At 38.3% G+C, this 14,810-nt stretch overlaps 1 protein-coding gene across 1 annotated transcript; it reads right to left on the reverse strand.

The window, feature by feature from the left end:
- Positions 978–3,569, reverse strand: LOC109946651. Its single transcript, XM_020555104.1, has one exon. The coding sequence runs from the start codon at positions 3,567–3,569 to the stop codon at positions 978–980; it is 2,592 nt and encodes an 863-aa protein (XP_020410693.1).

Here is a 14,810-nt window from a genome sequence, read left to right on the forward strand (position 1 = left end):
TTTACCCTAGATCACCATGATGTTCTCCTTATAACACCCTAGGGCCGTGACTACATTGGTCACACTTCATTACCTCTTTTGATTAGTTACCAATACCCCCAAACTTATTGCTTTTCAACACTTGGGTTACGGCACCAATTATTCACTTTTGCTCTATAAACCTTGCATTCTTTATGACTCTCTTTTGAAGATAGCTTTAATTGCTCATGCAATATGTAAGGATAAGAAAACAGAGGCTCATTATGGTAGGATTCGTTTACACAAAGAAAGGCTTAACGTAGGCTCAAATGGGATGACTAAGGATGAATACATGTAGAGGGATGGTTAGAAAGGCTCAAACAGTTCAAACATGGCCTAAATCACTTCCTAAGCATTGTATGGCAACAAAATGTCTCAAGAAATATTCAAATAAGTTCTAGAGTACGAAACCAAGATCATGATATAAGTAGAATTGCATAACGTCTCTAAGTAGCAAGACGTTGGACTAACTTGGCAAAGTGCTCAATAAGTGCAAGGATGGCATGCAGGACAAAGTTAACTTAGAATCACACGCAGACCTTAAACGATGACTATCAATTTCTGAAAAACCACATTAGTATTAGATCCAAGTCTTATCATCGGTGTTTGGAAGGATAAAGAAACAAGACACAAAATCATGCGTTTTTAGACAGTAGACACACTCAAAATTTAAAAATTTGACAATTTGAAAGAACATAACTAAATCCTTCCCCCCAAACTTAAATGAAACATTGTCCTCAATGTTTAGAGTGTAAGAAAAAGCAATGCCTCATTAATGAAAGGAAAGAAGATAAGGGAAAGACATAACCAAATGTTAGAGTTCAGAAAAACTCCCCTTTGAAGCGATTAGGATGCAAGCAGGCTTCCTCGCATGTTCTATCTTCTCCTCGTCACCTTGGGTTGCCTCCCAAGAAGCGCTAAGTTTCACGTCTTCAGCCGGACGTCCAAACTTTCTATAGTCAATGGGGGGGTTTGGGCTCAATCGACACCTCATGCAATGCAAGACAGTTCACCAAGCTTGTTATCCTTTTCCATTGCTTCCTTGCTACTTTTCTTATCCTTTTCTGTTTATGAATAGAATCACAATGAATTGTAGGAATGATTGGAATATTCACATCTCCAAATTTGGGCAGTCCCTTCTTGTGTGTGGGAATTGGAGCATTGAACATGTGGGCTGCCCCCTGCTCCTCCTTGTCTCCTCTTTTCAGCAAGCATGATTCTACTGGATAAGGAAGGCCATCAAATCTCTCTTTCCCTGGATTACCAAATACTTCAATTTGAAAACAATCTTGTAAAACATTTGGCTTCAGGGCATCAAACACTTTGAAGGCAACAGTTTCTCCATTAACGGTCATGGTGAGAGTGCCTTGCTCTACATCAATCTTGGTCTTAGCAGTCGCCATGAAGGGTCGGCCAAAGATAAGGGGCAATTCATTGTCAGGAATTGGTGCTTCTTCCATCTCCAAGACTAAGAAATCAGCTGGCAAGATTAAACCTTCTACGTTCACCAAAACGTCTTCTAGAATGCCCTTGGGGTACCGAATAGTTCTATCTGCCAATTGAATGCTCACAGTTGTGGCTTGCAACTCACCAAGGTTAAGTTTCTCATAAACATGATATGGCATAAGGTTAATGGATGCACCGAGATCAAGCAAAGCTTTTGGAATCTTGAAATCACCAACAATGCAAGGTATAGAAAATGAACCTGGATCCTTTAGCTTTCTTTGTAAAACTGCACTCACCTCTTCACTCAATGCAACTTGTTCATGCTCTTTGAATCTCCTCTTGTTAGTGCATAGATCCTTCAAAAATTTTGCATACTTTGGAATCTGAGCAATAGCATTGAGCAATGGGATGTTGATTTGCACCTTCTTGAATGTTTCCATTATCTCATCCAAGCCTTGATCTTTCTTTGACTTTGATAACCTGCTGGGAAAGGGTGCAATAGGCCTAAAAGCATTAGTTGAAATTGGAACTTGATTAGCATTAGATGATACCTTAGGGCCTGTGCTCTTTCCAGAAGGATTGAGGGACTGTTTGTTGGAAGCTGTGGGCTGCCCTTGTGGTGGCTGAATGATCTCCACGTTTTCTCCATCTTCTTGCTCTTCATTGGCATCTCCAACCTTATTATCAACTTGTTTACCACTTCTCAAGATGTGTACCGCTTTAGCATGCTCTTGATGCCTTGGATTCACCTCTGTTTGGCTCGGAAAAGTTCCGGATGCTCTATGGCTCATGGAGGATGCAATCTGCCCAACTTGCACTTCTAGTTTGTTCACTGCATTTTGAAGATTCTGATTGGTTTGCATCTGTTGCCCCATGAACTTCTTGAACATGTCTTGCAATTCTCCCATTTGATCACCCCTTTGCTCTTGCACTTGTTGGGGAGCCTGCTGGAATTGCCTTTGTTGTGTTTGGAATCCTGGGGGAGGTCCTTGAGATTGTTGCACATTCGAATTATTGCTCCACCTGAAATTAGGATGATTTCTCCACCCCGGATTGTACGTGTTTGAGTAAGGATCATTATTAGGATTCCTTGCTTGAAGGGCATTTGCTTGTTCCAGCATGTGCTCTGCAAAAGATTGGTCTTGAACTTCCACTTTGTTTCCTCGAGGGCCAGTCACTGCCTGTTGGAGCAAAGAACACATAACATCAAGTTTTGCAGCAATCTCATTATTAGTACTTACCTCAGAGACCACAGCTTTCATAGGAGCTCCTCTTCCTTTATTGTGGCTCCATTGTTGAGAGTTAGCACTCAAGGATTCAAAGAGAGTAAAAGCCTCATCTGCTGTTTTGTTCATCAGTCCTTCTCCACTTGTTGCATCTACCATCATCCTTTCGGAATCAAGCAAACCTTCATAGAAAGATTGCATTTGCATCCAACTCTCTATGTTGTGGTGTGGGCAAGAACTTATCATCTCCTTGTACCTCTCCCAACATTCATGAAAAGCTTCTCCTTCTCTTTGTGTGAAACCAAGAATTTCTTTTCTAATCTTGTTAGTCTTTTGAGCTGGAAAAAATTTCTGCAAAAACTTATTAGAAAGCTCTTCCCAAGTATGAATTGAAGCATTAGGCAAAGAGTATAACCAAGACTTAGCTTTATCTTTTAAACTGAATGGGAATAGCCTCATCTTAATCTGCTCATCATCAAGGTTTTCAATTTTGATCGTAGCACATATTTCAAAGAATTGCTTAATATGCATGTAAGGATCCTCAGTGGTATTACCATAATAAGTTGGAAGAAGATGAATCATGCCACTTTTAAGCTCAAACCTGTCAGCTGTGAGTTGAGGATAGACGATGCATGAAGGTTGATCGGTGACTTTGGGAATGGAAAACTCACGCAGGGGTTTTCTTGGTTGGACAACAAGCACACCACCTCCTTCATCATTGTTGTTGTTCGGAATCTCTGCCATGCTTGAACCTTCAGATTCGTAACTTTTAGATTCAACGCTTGAAGAACTATAGTTCCTCCTCAAACCAGCACGCACAGCAGCGGTTCTTGGTGAAAGTGGCTCAGGTGAACTTTGCTCCTCTTCATATTCGGACATGCACACACCAAGGAAGTCAATTCAGTGCTTTCAATGGAGATAACAACAAAATACAAAAACTGAATACTAAAAGAAAAACCAACGAAAAGAAACAAATGAAACAAACAAAAACAAAACAATCAAAGTAATCTAACTATAACACCATCATTACCGATTCCCCGGCAACGGCGCCAAAAACTTGTTGAGCCTATTCTTAACAACTAAAATGAGTTATTAAAAACAGCAACTTTAATTCTCGCAAGTGCACGAACCGTTTATAGTATAGCTTATGTAAATACGAGGTCGATCCCACGGAGAATGGTAACTTGGTTCCAAGTTAAATTACTTAGAATGCTAGAAAAACATAGAACAAAGAAAGTGACTAACTAGCTAAAGGCAAGGTCGAATTCAACAATACCTCTTGCTAATTACTCAAGGTCTAGGACAGAATCCTAGCACCACACACGCACTCGAAATGGGGGGTTTTGTTGTTGAAATGAAAACAAGAAAGTGAAATGAAAGTGCTCGAAAGTAAACACTGGCAGCAATCAACAAGTTGTGAAACAATGATGGAGAGGTGTTAGAGCCTTGGAATCCACCACTAGTTTTCCTATCCAAGTTATGAATGCATAGAAATTGACTCAAGCTTCATCAACAATAGATTATCGCATACAAGCCTATGGTATCTAGGTGCAGGATGCATCATTCTCCTAAGGCATGTGATTGTGCATGGTATCTACACAGCACGTGATATCTAATATGCAACCTAAGCATGGTATCTACTTAGAATAAAGCATACAAGAGTCATTAAGCTCCTTGAGAATATGATAATCACACAAGTCCTAGAACATGGTATCTGTCCTAGTCAACCTATGGTTGTTAACCCCTTGAATGATTCTTAGGCCATTCATGTGTTGCTTGTGAAAGGAGAGTAGAATTGGTGAATCTAAACCCCTTCCCAACCTGTGCTAGATGCATAAAATCCTAGTTAGCTACTCCAAGAAAACATACATCAAGCACATAATAAACTGGAGATTAACAACTTGATAATAAAAGCAAGGAAATCAATTAACCATAAAATCATCCATAACATTGAATATTCATGACTAGGGCTTCATCCTAAGCCCTAACTAGATGGATTAGTTAGACATAACTATGAATACAGAAAATAAGAAATATACATAGATAGGATAAAGAGAGGAGAAGAACTAGATGATGGCAGCAAGGAAGTTCCCAGGACAGCTCCAAGCTCCCTTCTCTCTTTGTGGTGAATCTGAATGTGTGTATGAGAGTAATGGATGAAATGAATGTGTGTGTCTGCTCTCTCCCTTTGAATGAGTGTGTAACTCTCAATTTATAGAGTGCAATTTCGTGCTCCCCTTTGGCTGGTGAAACACACCTCTCTTAGCTGCTCCCAATTGCCTAAGCTGCCCAATAAATGCCAACTTTCCCAGCTGCCCAATAAATGCTTTGGTGGACTTTTCTTGGTTTCTTTATGGAAAGCTTGACTTTTGTTCATCTTTTTGACTTCCCATACTGATTTGTCTCCCATGTGTAGCCTACCAGAATTCCTGGAAAAGGGTCCTTGATTTGTGCAGACAAGATCCCCATAATTAAGCATGCCATGTTTTGCTCCTTTTTGACTTCCATAGCTGAAATGCCTCCCTAATTTGCTCAACATATCAGGTCCAAAGTCAAATAATGCTGAAGTGAGGCATATGGCTCAAGGGAGGTGTGGAGCACAAGGCTCACCAGCTGGCAGCTACATATTAAAATCCTCCTAGAGCATGGTTCAGTGTTTGACAGGCTAAGGACTCTAGCTATCATTAATTGGGCTGAAATTTGGATATGTTATACTAGACACCCATTGGAACAACTTCTGTGAAGCATGTCTCCTCATCCAAGCAGTGTAGGTTGCTGAAATGAGGCCTGCAAGATGACCCACGAATTTGGACTGACAAGGAGTGTGGCCCAAATTGGTTCTGTCATTAAGCTCATATTCCACTTGTGCCAATCAACCCTTAACATGCATGAATTGTATCAAATGTGATCCCCTTGCTGTCCTAACCTACAAAACACACAAACATAGGTAAGAGACTCAAAATAAAGAGAAACTAAACAAAATTACTAAGCAAAGAAGGCATGCAAATGTGTGAAATTATGACCTTATCACAATACTGTTGAGCCGTTGGATCGTAATCAATTTTAGATATGTTACTCTAGATAATTTTAGAAACGTGTAAGATTCGACGGATTGTGAATCGGAGTCCCGGATACTCCGAAATCGTGAACCCTAGGGCTAGGGTTTAGAAATTATACGATTACAGGATTGTGCTCAATCCGACCGTCCTACCGACATCAATACCCTCGGGACATGTGTCCTAGATATATTGGACCTTCTAGCGGCATCCGGATCATATTATACCCGTCGGGTTCCGGATTGACTTTTTGGACTTTAGCACTTTTTGAGTCCCAAGATACCGCTAAACGATCCCACGTGGAAGGAAAGCTGTTATGGGCATAGGGATCACTTTAAATTGACGCACGTACTTTTAGGAGCCGGGGGTGGGTTTTAATTTAATACTATATTGTATTAATAGAATATTATGGTCATTGAATCAGGCACCCGGGCACCAGTTGACCCGCAGGAGGGACCTTCAAGAGGTCCAGCGAGTTCAGACTATCAGTGAGTGGACTCTTTGTTTTTATAAATGAATTTAAGCAGTTCAGTTTCAGTTATCAGCTATTTTATGCTGTTAAATATTTTATGTTACATGCTGCCGAGTGAAATTTCCTTTAAGAATATAGGAAAAGATATTCTCGTTAATTATCAGATAAATGGCAGCAGAATTTTAAAGGTTACATAAAGTTAATTATTCAACAGTTTTGCTTCAGAAACTTTATATTTTCTTCAATCACCTTGTACCCAGTTATTAAATGTTTCCTTCGGATTATATTTGTTGCCTTCGGCTTAGTCAGCATGCTTGACAGTTGCCCCACGAGTTTCTTGGTACCCGAACGCGTGTGGAGCGAGTAATGCAGATAAAGGTGGACTACGGTTCCCTGAATCCTGCGAGTTGCGGCTCAGACTGACCTCGTGTCACTGAGACCTGCGAGTATGTGTTACCCATGGTGATGCAAGGAATTGACGGATATAAGGATTTGACGGAAATAAGGGTACACCTAGGTGATAGTTTTCAACTGTTTTCAAATGTATAGTTATATACATTCATTGATTTCAGAAATAAAGAAAATAAGCTAGTTTGTATAACTGTTTTTACAGTGGGGTTAGTATGTTCATATAGTATGTTCTAAACTTTATGTTTGGGTCCACTCACCCTTCTTGTTGTTTTGCACCTCCAGGCAGTAGACGTGCACAGGAATCCACCACCGGGCCACTTCCCACCTTCCGCGCCTTTCTTTGATGTAGGATTTGTATTTTGTACAAAGATTCACTCTTTTGTAAATTCTTAGTGGTCGCTCTGATGTTTTGCCCTAGACTGAGCTTTGATCTCTTGGCATGTGTATATATATGTATGCTGGCAGTTGGTTGTATATATATACTTGTTTTGACAGGTGTAAAGATTTTGGTATTGAGCCAGATACAAGGGAAACTCTGCCGGTTTTTCGGTAGAAGTCAACCTTGTCGTTTTATCGTGTTTTGTTTAGAAGGGCAAATAGGTCTTTTGTGCCCGACATTTGCCAGGTTTCGGACACGCACAGGGTCTGACTCAGATTCCAAAGCGGAATTTGGATCGGGTCCTGTCAACTTGGTATCAGAGCATTAGGTTTAATTTCCTGTAGACTTCGCACTCTGTGCATCCTCGTTTTCCTGAACATCTGTTTCTTGTGACAGAAAGATGGGCCCTAAACGTGGTGGTGTCCGTAGAGGGACTAGACAGTCGTCCCGACAGAGGGGACAAGATACCCAGCTCGGACAGGAGGAAGTTCCTGTTCCTGCACCGGTATGTATTTCCTGAGGATCTTCCTGGATTACCTCCTCAACAGGAGATTGAGTTTGTTATTGAACTCGCTCCAGGAACAAATCCTATTTCTCAAGCACCATATAGAATGGCACCAGTAGAGTTGAGGGAGTTAAAGACGCAGTTACAGGAGCTGGTAGATAAGGGTTTCATCGACACAGTTTTTCTCCATGGGGTGCTCCAGTTTTATGTGTTAAGAAAAAGGATGGCACCATGAGATTATGTGTTGACTACAGACAGCTGAACAAGATCACAGTGCGGAATAGATATCCCTTGCCTCGCATTGATGACTTGTTTGATCAGCTGAAGGGTGCCAAGGTCTTTTCTAAGATTGACCTGAGGTCTGGATATCATCAGTTACGGGTTAGAGAAGAGGATGTAAAATATATAAAATAATATAAACAAGTCAGCACAAAAAAACACACGACGGTTATGTATAACAAAACGACGTATTATAAAATTTCACACGAATTACTGAAATAGACAACGACGTTATAATATATTTATCACGACGGTACATACTAACGACGTGGTTAGTTAGTTAAGACGACGCAATAAATAAACCAACGATGTATTATTTTAGAATGACAAACCTCATATATACAAAAAAACACACGACGGTTATGTATAACAAAACGACGTATTATAAAATTTCACACGACGTACTGAAATAGACAACGACGTTATAATATATTTATCACGACGGTACATACTAACGACGTGGTTAGTTGGTTAAGACGACGCAATAAATACACCAACGACGTATTATTTTATAATGACAAACCTCATATATACAGCAATGACAGTGGCTCCTGTTTCTTCCACGCCTGCAAATTGTGTAATATCTTCAGGCATGAGGAAGGTATCGCGCTCTAGACCAAACACCTCCTTATCAATTGTAAAGTGCAGGGTCTTATCCTGAGGCACGAGTGTCGTTTCCACATAACGACAAAGGGATTTTAAAGAAGATGGCGCCTCCATATTTGAATAATCAACAACTTTAATAACCTATTTAAAGAAATAAAAAAAATGACGTGGTAATTCAATAAAAATGACGGTTTAAGGAATAAAACGTCGTCTGAAAAGAATTTAAACATCGTCTGAAGAAACCGTCGTGGTGAATAATTTATTACGTCTTAAAAAAAATTCCGCCGTCTAAGTTGTAAACAAACGACGGTTTAAAGAAAAATATCGACGTCTGGAATTTTAAAAAACAAATAAAAAAGGCAAAGTTATGTGAACATGCCTGGTCGTCATCTTCTTTCTCCTTTTCATCATGTTTTTCTTCTTTCTTCTCTTCATCTATTACGTCGGGAATGACTAACTCCGTCGTCTAAAAACCACAAAGTTTTAAAATAACGACGTTTAATGGCGTGTAAAACAAGTAAACTAAATACGACGTGGTATTGAAATACAAACGACGGTTTATTTTTAAAATCGTCGTGGTATGTATTTCAAACGACGGTTTTATTAATAATAACGACGTCTAATGGTTTTTAAAAAAACAGAGAATTCAAAGTTCAGATATGTTACCTTTTCTTCCTGATGTTTCCCATTTTTGGCAATATCATCCTCAAAATGCTGGGATCTCACATCACCTCCAGAGCAGCTTGCTTTGTCAGACATTGGATTTTTGGGACTTTGGCTAATTCTGGGTTTAAGCATGCTTGGATCAAAATTGGGAATTAATTGGGAAAGCTGACTCAGGAAATGCTCCCTCTCAGCCTCTACCAATTGTTTCGTTCTAGCCTCCATCCTTAAAGCCTCTTCCCTTGCCTTAGCTTCCATCTTTTTAGTCTCTTCTTGAAGGAGAACTCTTAAACTGTCCTTCAAACGGTCGTCAAAGCTCACTCTCTGTGGTTTGGGTAAATTGAAATATTGCCTTGGTGAGATCCCAGCACCTACTCCTCTCACTCTGCCTGGATGCTCGGGGCCCAAAGCCATGGTCAGCACATCATTGCTGCCAGAAACAGTGACTTTGCCTTCCGAGACTTGTTTTTGCAATTCATCCTAAAACAAAGATATATAAAAAAGTAAGAACAAAAACACACGACGGTTATTTATATACAAACGACGTATTATATAATTTCACACGACGCAATAACATATAAATCGACGTTATTATAATTTATCACGACGGTAGTTTTTAAACCGACATGGATAGTTTTTAAAACGACGAAATGAATAAACCACCGACGTCTTATGCTTTATTTACAGATAACAGAGGGATGATTCAATATTCACACCTTTAACGACCTTGTTTAAAACATTTCGACGTAGTAATTCAATACAAACGACGCGAAAATGAACCACCGACATCTTATGCTATAATTACAGAAAACAGAGTAGTGATTCCTGATTTAGACCTTTAACGACGTTTTTTAAAAAATTTCGACGTGGTAATATCATTCACACGACGCAAAATATAACATAAGACGTAATAAGAATTATTCACAGTTTAATAAAAATTTAAAACAGAGTGAGTAGGCTTACAATTAATTTTGCTTTCTCTGCCACCTTTGGATCCGGGATGTTACCCTGTTTGTCCTGTCTAGCTCTCTTCCATAAGGTAGATCGATCAATTTCTACCCCAGGCATGGTTTCCTCCAATTGATCCTCCAAACCAGCATATCCTTTTCGAGACAATCGATGATTGTACTCAAGTTTCTCCCTAATCTGTGCATGTTGAGAATGCACAGACTCAAAATCTTTGGATAACCTTGAAGCTACAAAGGCATCCCATTGTGCTTTCTCTATGAATTTATATGTTTCAGGGGGTTGGCTTAATCTCTCCCTGTCATTGGTGTATGGAAGGATATATTGCCTCGTTAGTGTAGACTTGAAATCCTTCCATTTTTTGGCAGCAGAAGCTAACACAGAGCTCTTGCCCCCTTGACCTACCACAAAAGCAATGTCAACTGCTTCCCAAATCTGCTCCTTTATATCCTTGGGGATTTGAGCCCATTTCATGTCCACAAGTGGAACTCTGGAGCGTACCAACACACCAATGTAGGACTGCATCTCACTATGTGCTTGGCCAATTCCTTTCCCCCTTTTATTGTACTCAACAATTGGCCTCAGTTTCTGAAGTTTTCTCTTCACAACACGAGGCATTGTGCTCATACCTCGACCAGACTTTGAATCATCAGAGATTGTTGTCGTGCTGGTTCGTTCTGTCTCAGCAGATGATGAAGCAAACTTCATCTTCTTCGAAGGCTTCACTTGAGGAGGTACCATTCCAAGGTCCTTACCTCCATTTTTCTTGGAGCCAGAATCCTTACTTTGGTCTTGGTGAGAAACCATTTTTACAGACAAAACTGCAAGTGAAAATATTTCAGGAAAAGATTAAGAACACAAACGACAGTTATTAATAAAATACGACGTATGATATGGTTTTAAACGACGCAATGAAATAATCTCAGACGTAATAAATGTTTAAAACCAAGGTAATTAAACAACGAAGAAATAATTAACTATAAACGACGTGATAATTAACTATAAACGACGAAATATTTATATAACGTCGTGATATTGATGTTCACACGACGTCAGTCGTAATATACCGTCGTCTATATAAGGATCCAAAACCCTTCTTTCTTTCTCTGTGAATGTTTGATTGCAGATTTGATTTTTCTGAACCATGGTTTTTGTTTTCTAATTTGATAAAATACAAGGCCAAGAAAGAAAGTTTTTGAATCTTATATAGACGACGGTATTTTAATATGACGTCGTGGTATTAACATTCACACGACGTAAAACAATAAGATACTGTCGTCTATATTAGATACCAACCCTACTTTCTTTTTCTTTATATTTTATCAAATTAGGGAAAAACAAAAACCATTGTTCAGAGAAATCAAACCTGCAATTAAACAAGCAAATAAAAAAAAGACTATAATTTTAAAAACAACTTTGTCAATTTTCAGACGACGCTAGAACGACTGACGAACCGTCGTGGTCTACATATTTAACCACGTACATAGGAAGCTACCGTCGTCTTATTTAGTTGAGGTAGTTGTCTTCAAAGTTGGAAACTTTCCCTCTTTGTCTGTATATTTTATCGAACTTGGAAAGAAGTAAAATGATTTTGGCCAGAAAAAAGGTAAAAAGATTTTTCAAACAAAAAACGTATGAGCATGCAAAACAGCAACCAAAATAGTGAAAATGAAAGCTTACCTTTTGCGTGCAATGAAAGCAAGAGGAAGATTATGTTTAAGTTCAGAGACGACGAAGAAGACGAGAGGAAGACGATGAGATACTCTGACAGTGCTCTGACAAGGAAAAAAGTCTAAAAGTTTTCTCTGGGAGATTGAACTTTTTAATCGGGTTTGGAAACAGCGCATGTGTATGTCAGGTAGACGAAAAGTTGCTTACATATAAAACCATTTCAAAAAAATAATACGGCGGTTACATATAACTACGACGTATAAATTACAAAATACGACGGTACATTTAACTTCGGACGTGGTAAATAAATACGACAGTAGTGTTGTAGGTACCGTCGTAGTAAACTCAAAAATTAAAGTACATAAGTAATAACTCGCGTCATGGTAGATTATTTAACACGTCGTTTTTATTAATGTACCGACGTGGATTTCTGTAATATACGTCGATCATACCGACGTTGATTTTACAATTTAAACGGCGGTTTTTTTGTAAGGACCGCCGTTGGTTTTAAAAATTTATTCTATAAATTTGTCGCTTTCATTCATTTTCGGTTTACATTTAGGGTTCCAAGTTCTTCCTCTCTCAGTCTCTCACGTCTCAAAGACAATAATTTGGATGTCTTTCTCAAAGAGAAATTGAGCTTACTCGCATCAAATATATGTCCACAAGAAGAAGCTTGTCAACTAGCCTTCTCACTTCCTTGATCAAGCCTGATAGGACACTTAGTGCTTCTGAATACTCCTTGCTTTCCATCAAAAGAGATGCAAGCCTGGCCTCCACTCGCTGTCGAAGGAAAGTTCGCTTCTCAGGGAAATCTGCTTGATTTTCTTGGCTAAGAAGATCCGTCAGATTTGTGATAACCTCTTCCTTTATCCGTAGAGCTTCAGAAGAAGAAGATGAGTTTCAAGAATGCGATAAAGAATAGAAATGGCTTCAGATGGCCTCTAAAGCATGAGCAATCGAATCAGTAGTTGCTGGGAGATATGATGAAGACATTGTCAATGCTTTGAACTATACAAGTCCTGCAGAAAGATAAAGGACCAAACTGTTAAAGAAACTGAAACAACGGCGGTTTTCTGTTCTACCGCCGTCTTTTCTCGTCGTCTATATTAAGGTAAGATGGTAGTAGATTTATAATTACCGACGTAGATTATTTTGTTAAACGTCGTTAAGTGTACTACAACCGATGTGGATTTTATTTTTAAATTATAAATAGAGTTTTTTTTCCCGAATTCTTTCAGTTTTAGTTTTCAATTACAAAGCGTGATAAATAGATTTTTCTTTCCCGAGGAAATTTAAAATGAGGGAAATCAATGTTCTAGAATTTGTAAACTAACACGACGCAATATTACTAACCCGAGGAAATTATAAATAGATTTTGCTTTCCCGAATAAATTTTAAATTAATTCAGTTTGAAACAACGACGGTTTTTTGTTATGCCGTCGTTTTTAACTAACACAACGCAATATTTGTTTTGCGACGTGGAATCTTTTCATTTAACGTCGTTATGTTTAATATAACCGACGTGGATTTGAATTTTTAAATTATGAATAGAATTTTTTTTCCCGTGACCTTTCAGTTTATTTTTCAATTACAGTGCGTTATAAATAGAGTTTTTTTTTTCCGGAGGAAATTTAAAATGAAGGAAATTAATGTTCTGGAATATGTAAAGTTTCTTTTTTGGAGGACAGATTTAAATAAAATAAGAATATAAAAACAACGACTGTTTTTTTATTACTGTCGTCGTTTTTCGTCGTCTTAGTAAGACGACGTAATATATTTGTTTAGCGACGTTGATTTGTTTTTTAAACGTCGTTAGGTATAATATAACCGTCGTTGAAAATTGTCTCTCTGATTGCAAATTTGCAACGACGTTATGTATAATATTTGTAGATACACAAACGCACACACATCATCAACTTCCAAAAAATTGTCTCTCTGATTGCAAATCTGTGTCATCTGTTAAGATTATGATGTGGAACAGAGTTCCATCTGGTAAGATTTCGTAACCCTTGGGATCTCAGACAAATCTGATTATGTCGGCGGTTTTCTATATAAACCGTTATGGTTATTTCAATTCTTGTCATTAAGTAGATCTACCGACGTAGGATAAGAAAATCAAAGAAAAAAATTGTTAACAAAAATTCTTATTAAGACGACGGTTAAAATTAAAGGTACGACGTATAAAATGAATAAATACGACGTTAAATTTTATTGTACGATTTAAAGATAACGTCGTAGAACTATACGAGAATGACGTCGATATATTTATATTTTCCGTCATTGTACATTAATTTAATACGGCGATATTTTGTATTTTAAAGCCGTGGATTTGTTTGTAATTATACGGCGTCTTATACGAAAACCTCGTCGTGTTATTTTATGAGTAAAAACGGCGGTTTTTATTGAAATCGTCGTCTTTACTTTCTACGTCGGTCGATTCATAACTTCTGCCGTTCTTTGTTGGCATTGATTTTACACTGCGGAAATCTGTTTCAAATAGACGTCGGTTGTTTAATTATGTACGTCGTTGTTTTTGAACAGCCATTTGAATCTCCATTTTTTAGTTGTCTAAGGTTGTATTACACGACGGTGTTTTTAGAACCGTCGTCTTTTTAAAAACCACGACGGTTTTCACTTAGACCGTCGTTGTTTTCTGGTCGTCTTTTTCACTTTTTGTAGTAGTGTTAGTGAGTTGACTCAAAGGATCTACTCTCAAAAGCTTACAAATAGACTTGACTTAAGAAAGAATTTGTGGACATCATTGGTTGGAAAATAGACTGGTCTGGGATCCTGTAAAGAAAACCAACAATGCTAGCAATGAATGGTGGGACAAAAAAAGTAAAGGTGAATTTCTTGTCATACAATTGAGTTATATTTCTCCCACTTGAAGCTAATATACATAGTTTTGTAAGAACTTATTCATTTAAGTTGATATTATTGTAGGGGAATCCTGAAGCATCAAAATTTCAAACATGTGGATTGAAACATGATGATCAATTAGATATTTTATTTAGGGATATTGATGTCACGAGTGATGGAGCTTGGGCACCATCACAAAGTTTTGTACATGATGTTGAGAATGTACTACCTCGTCAAACTGAAAATAGTA

Source organism: Prunus persica, chromosome G1, assembly GCF_000346465.2.
Source record: "Prunus persica cultivar Lovell chromosome G1, Prunus_persica_NCBIv2, whole genome shotgun sequence".
Taxonomy (NCBI): domain Eukaryota; kingdom Viridiplantae; phylum Streptophyta; class Magnoliopsida; order Rosales; family Rosaceae; genus Prunus; species Prunus persica.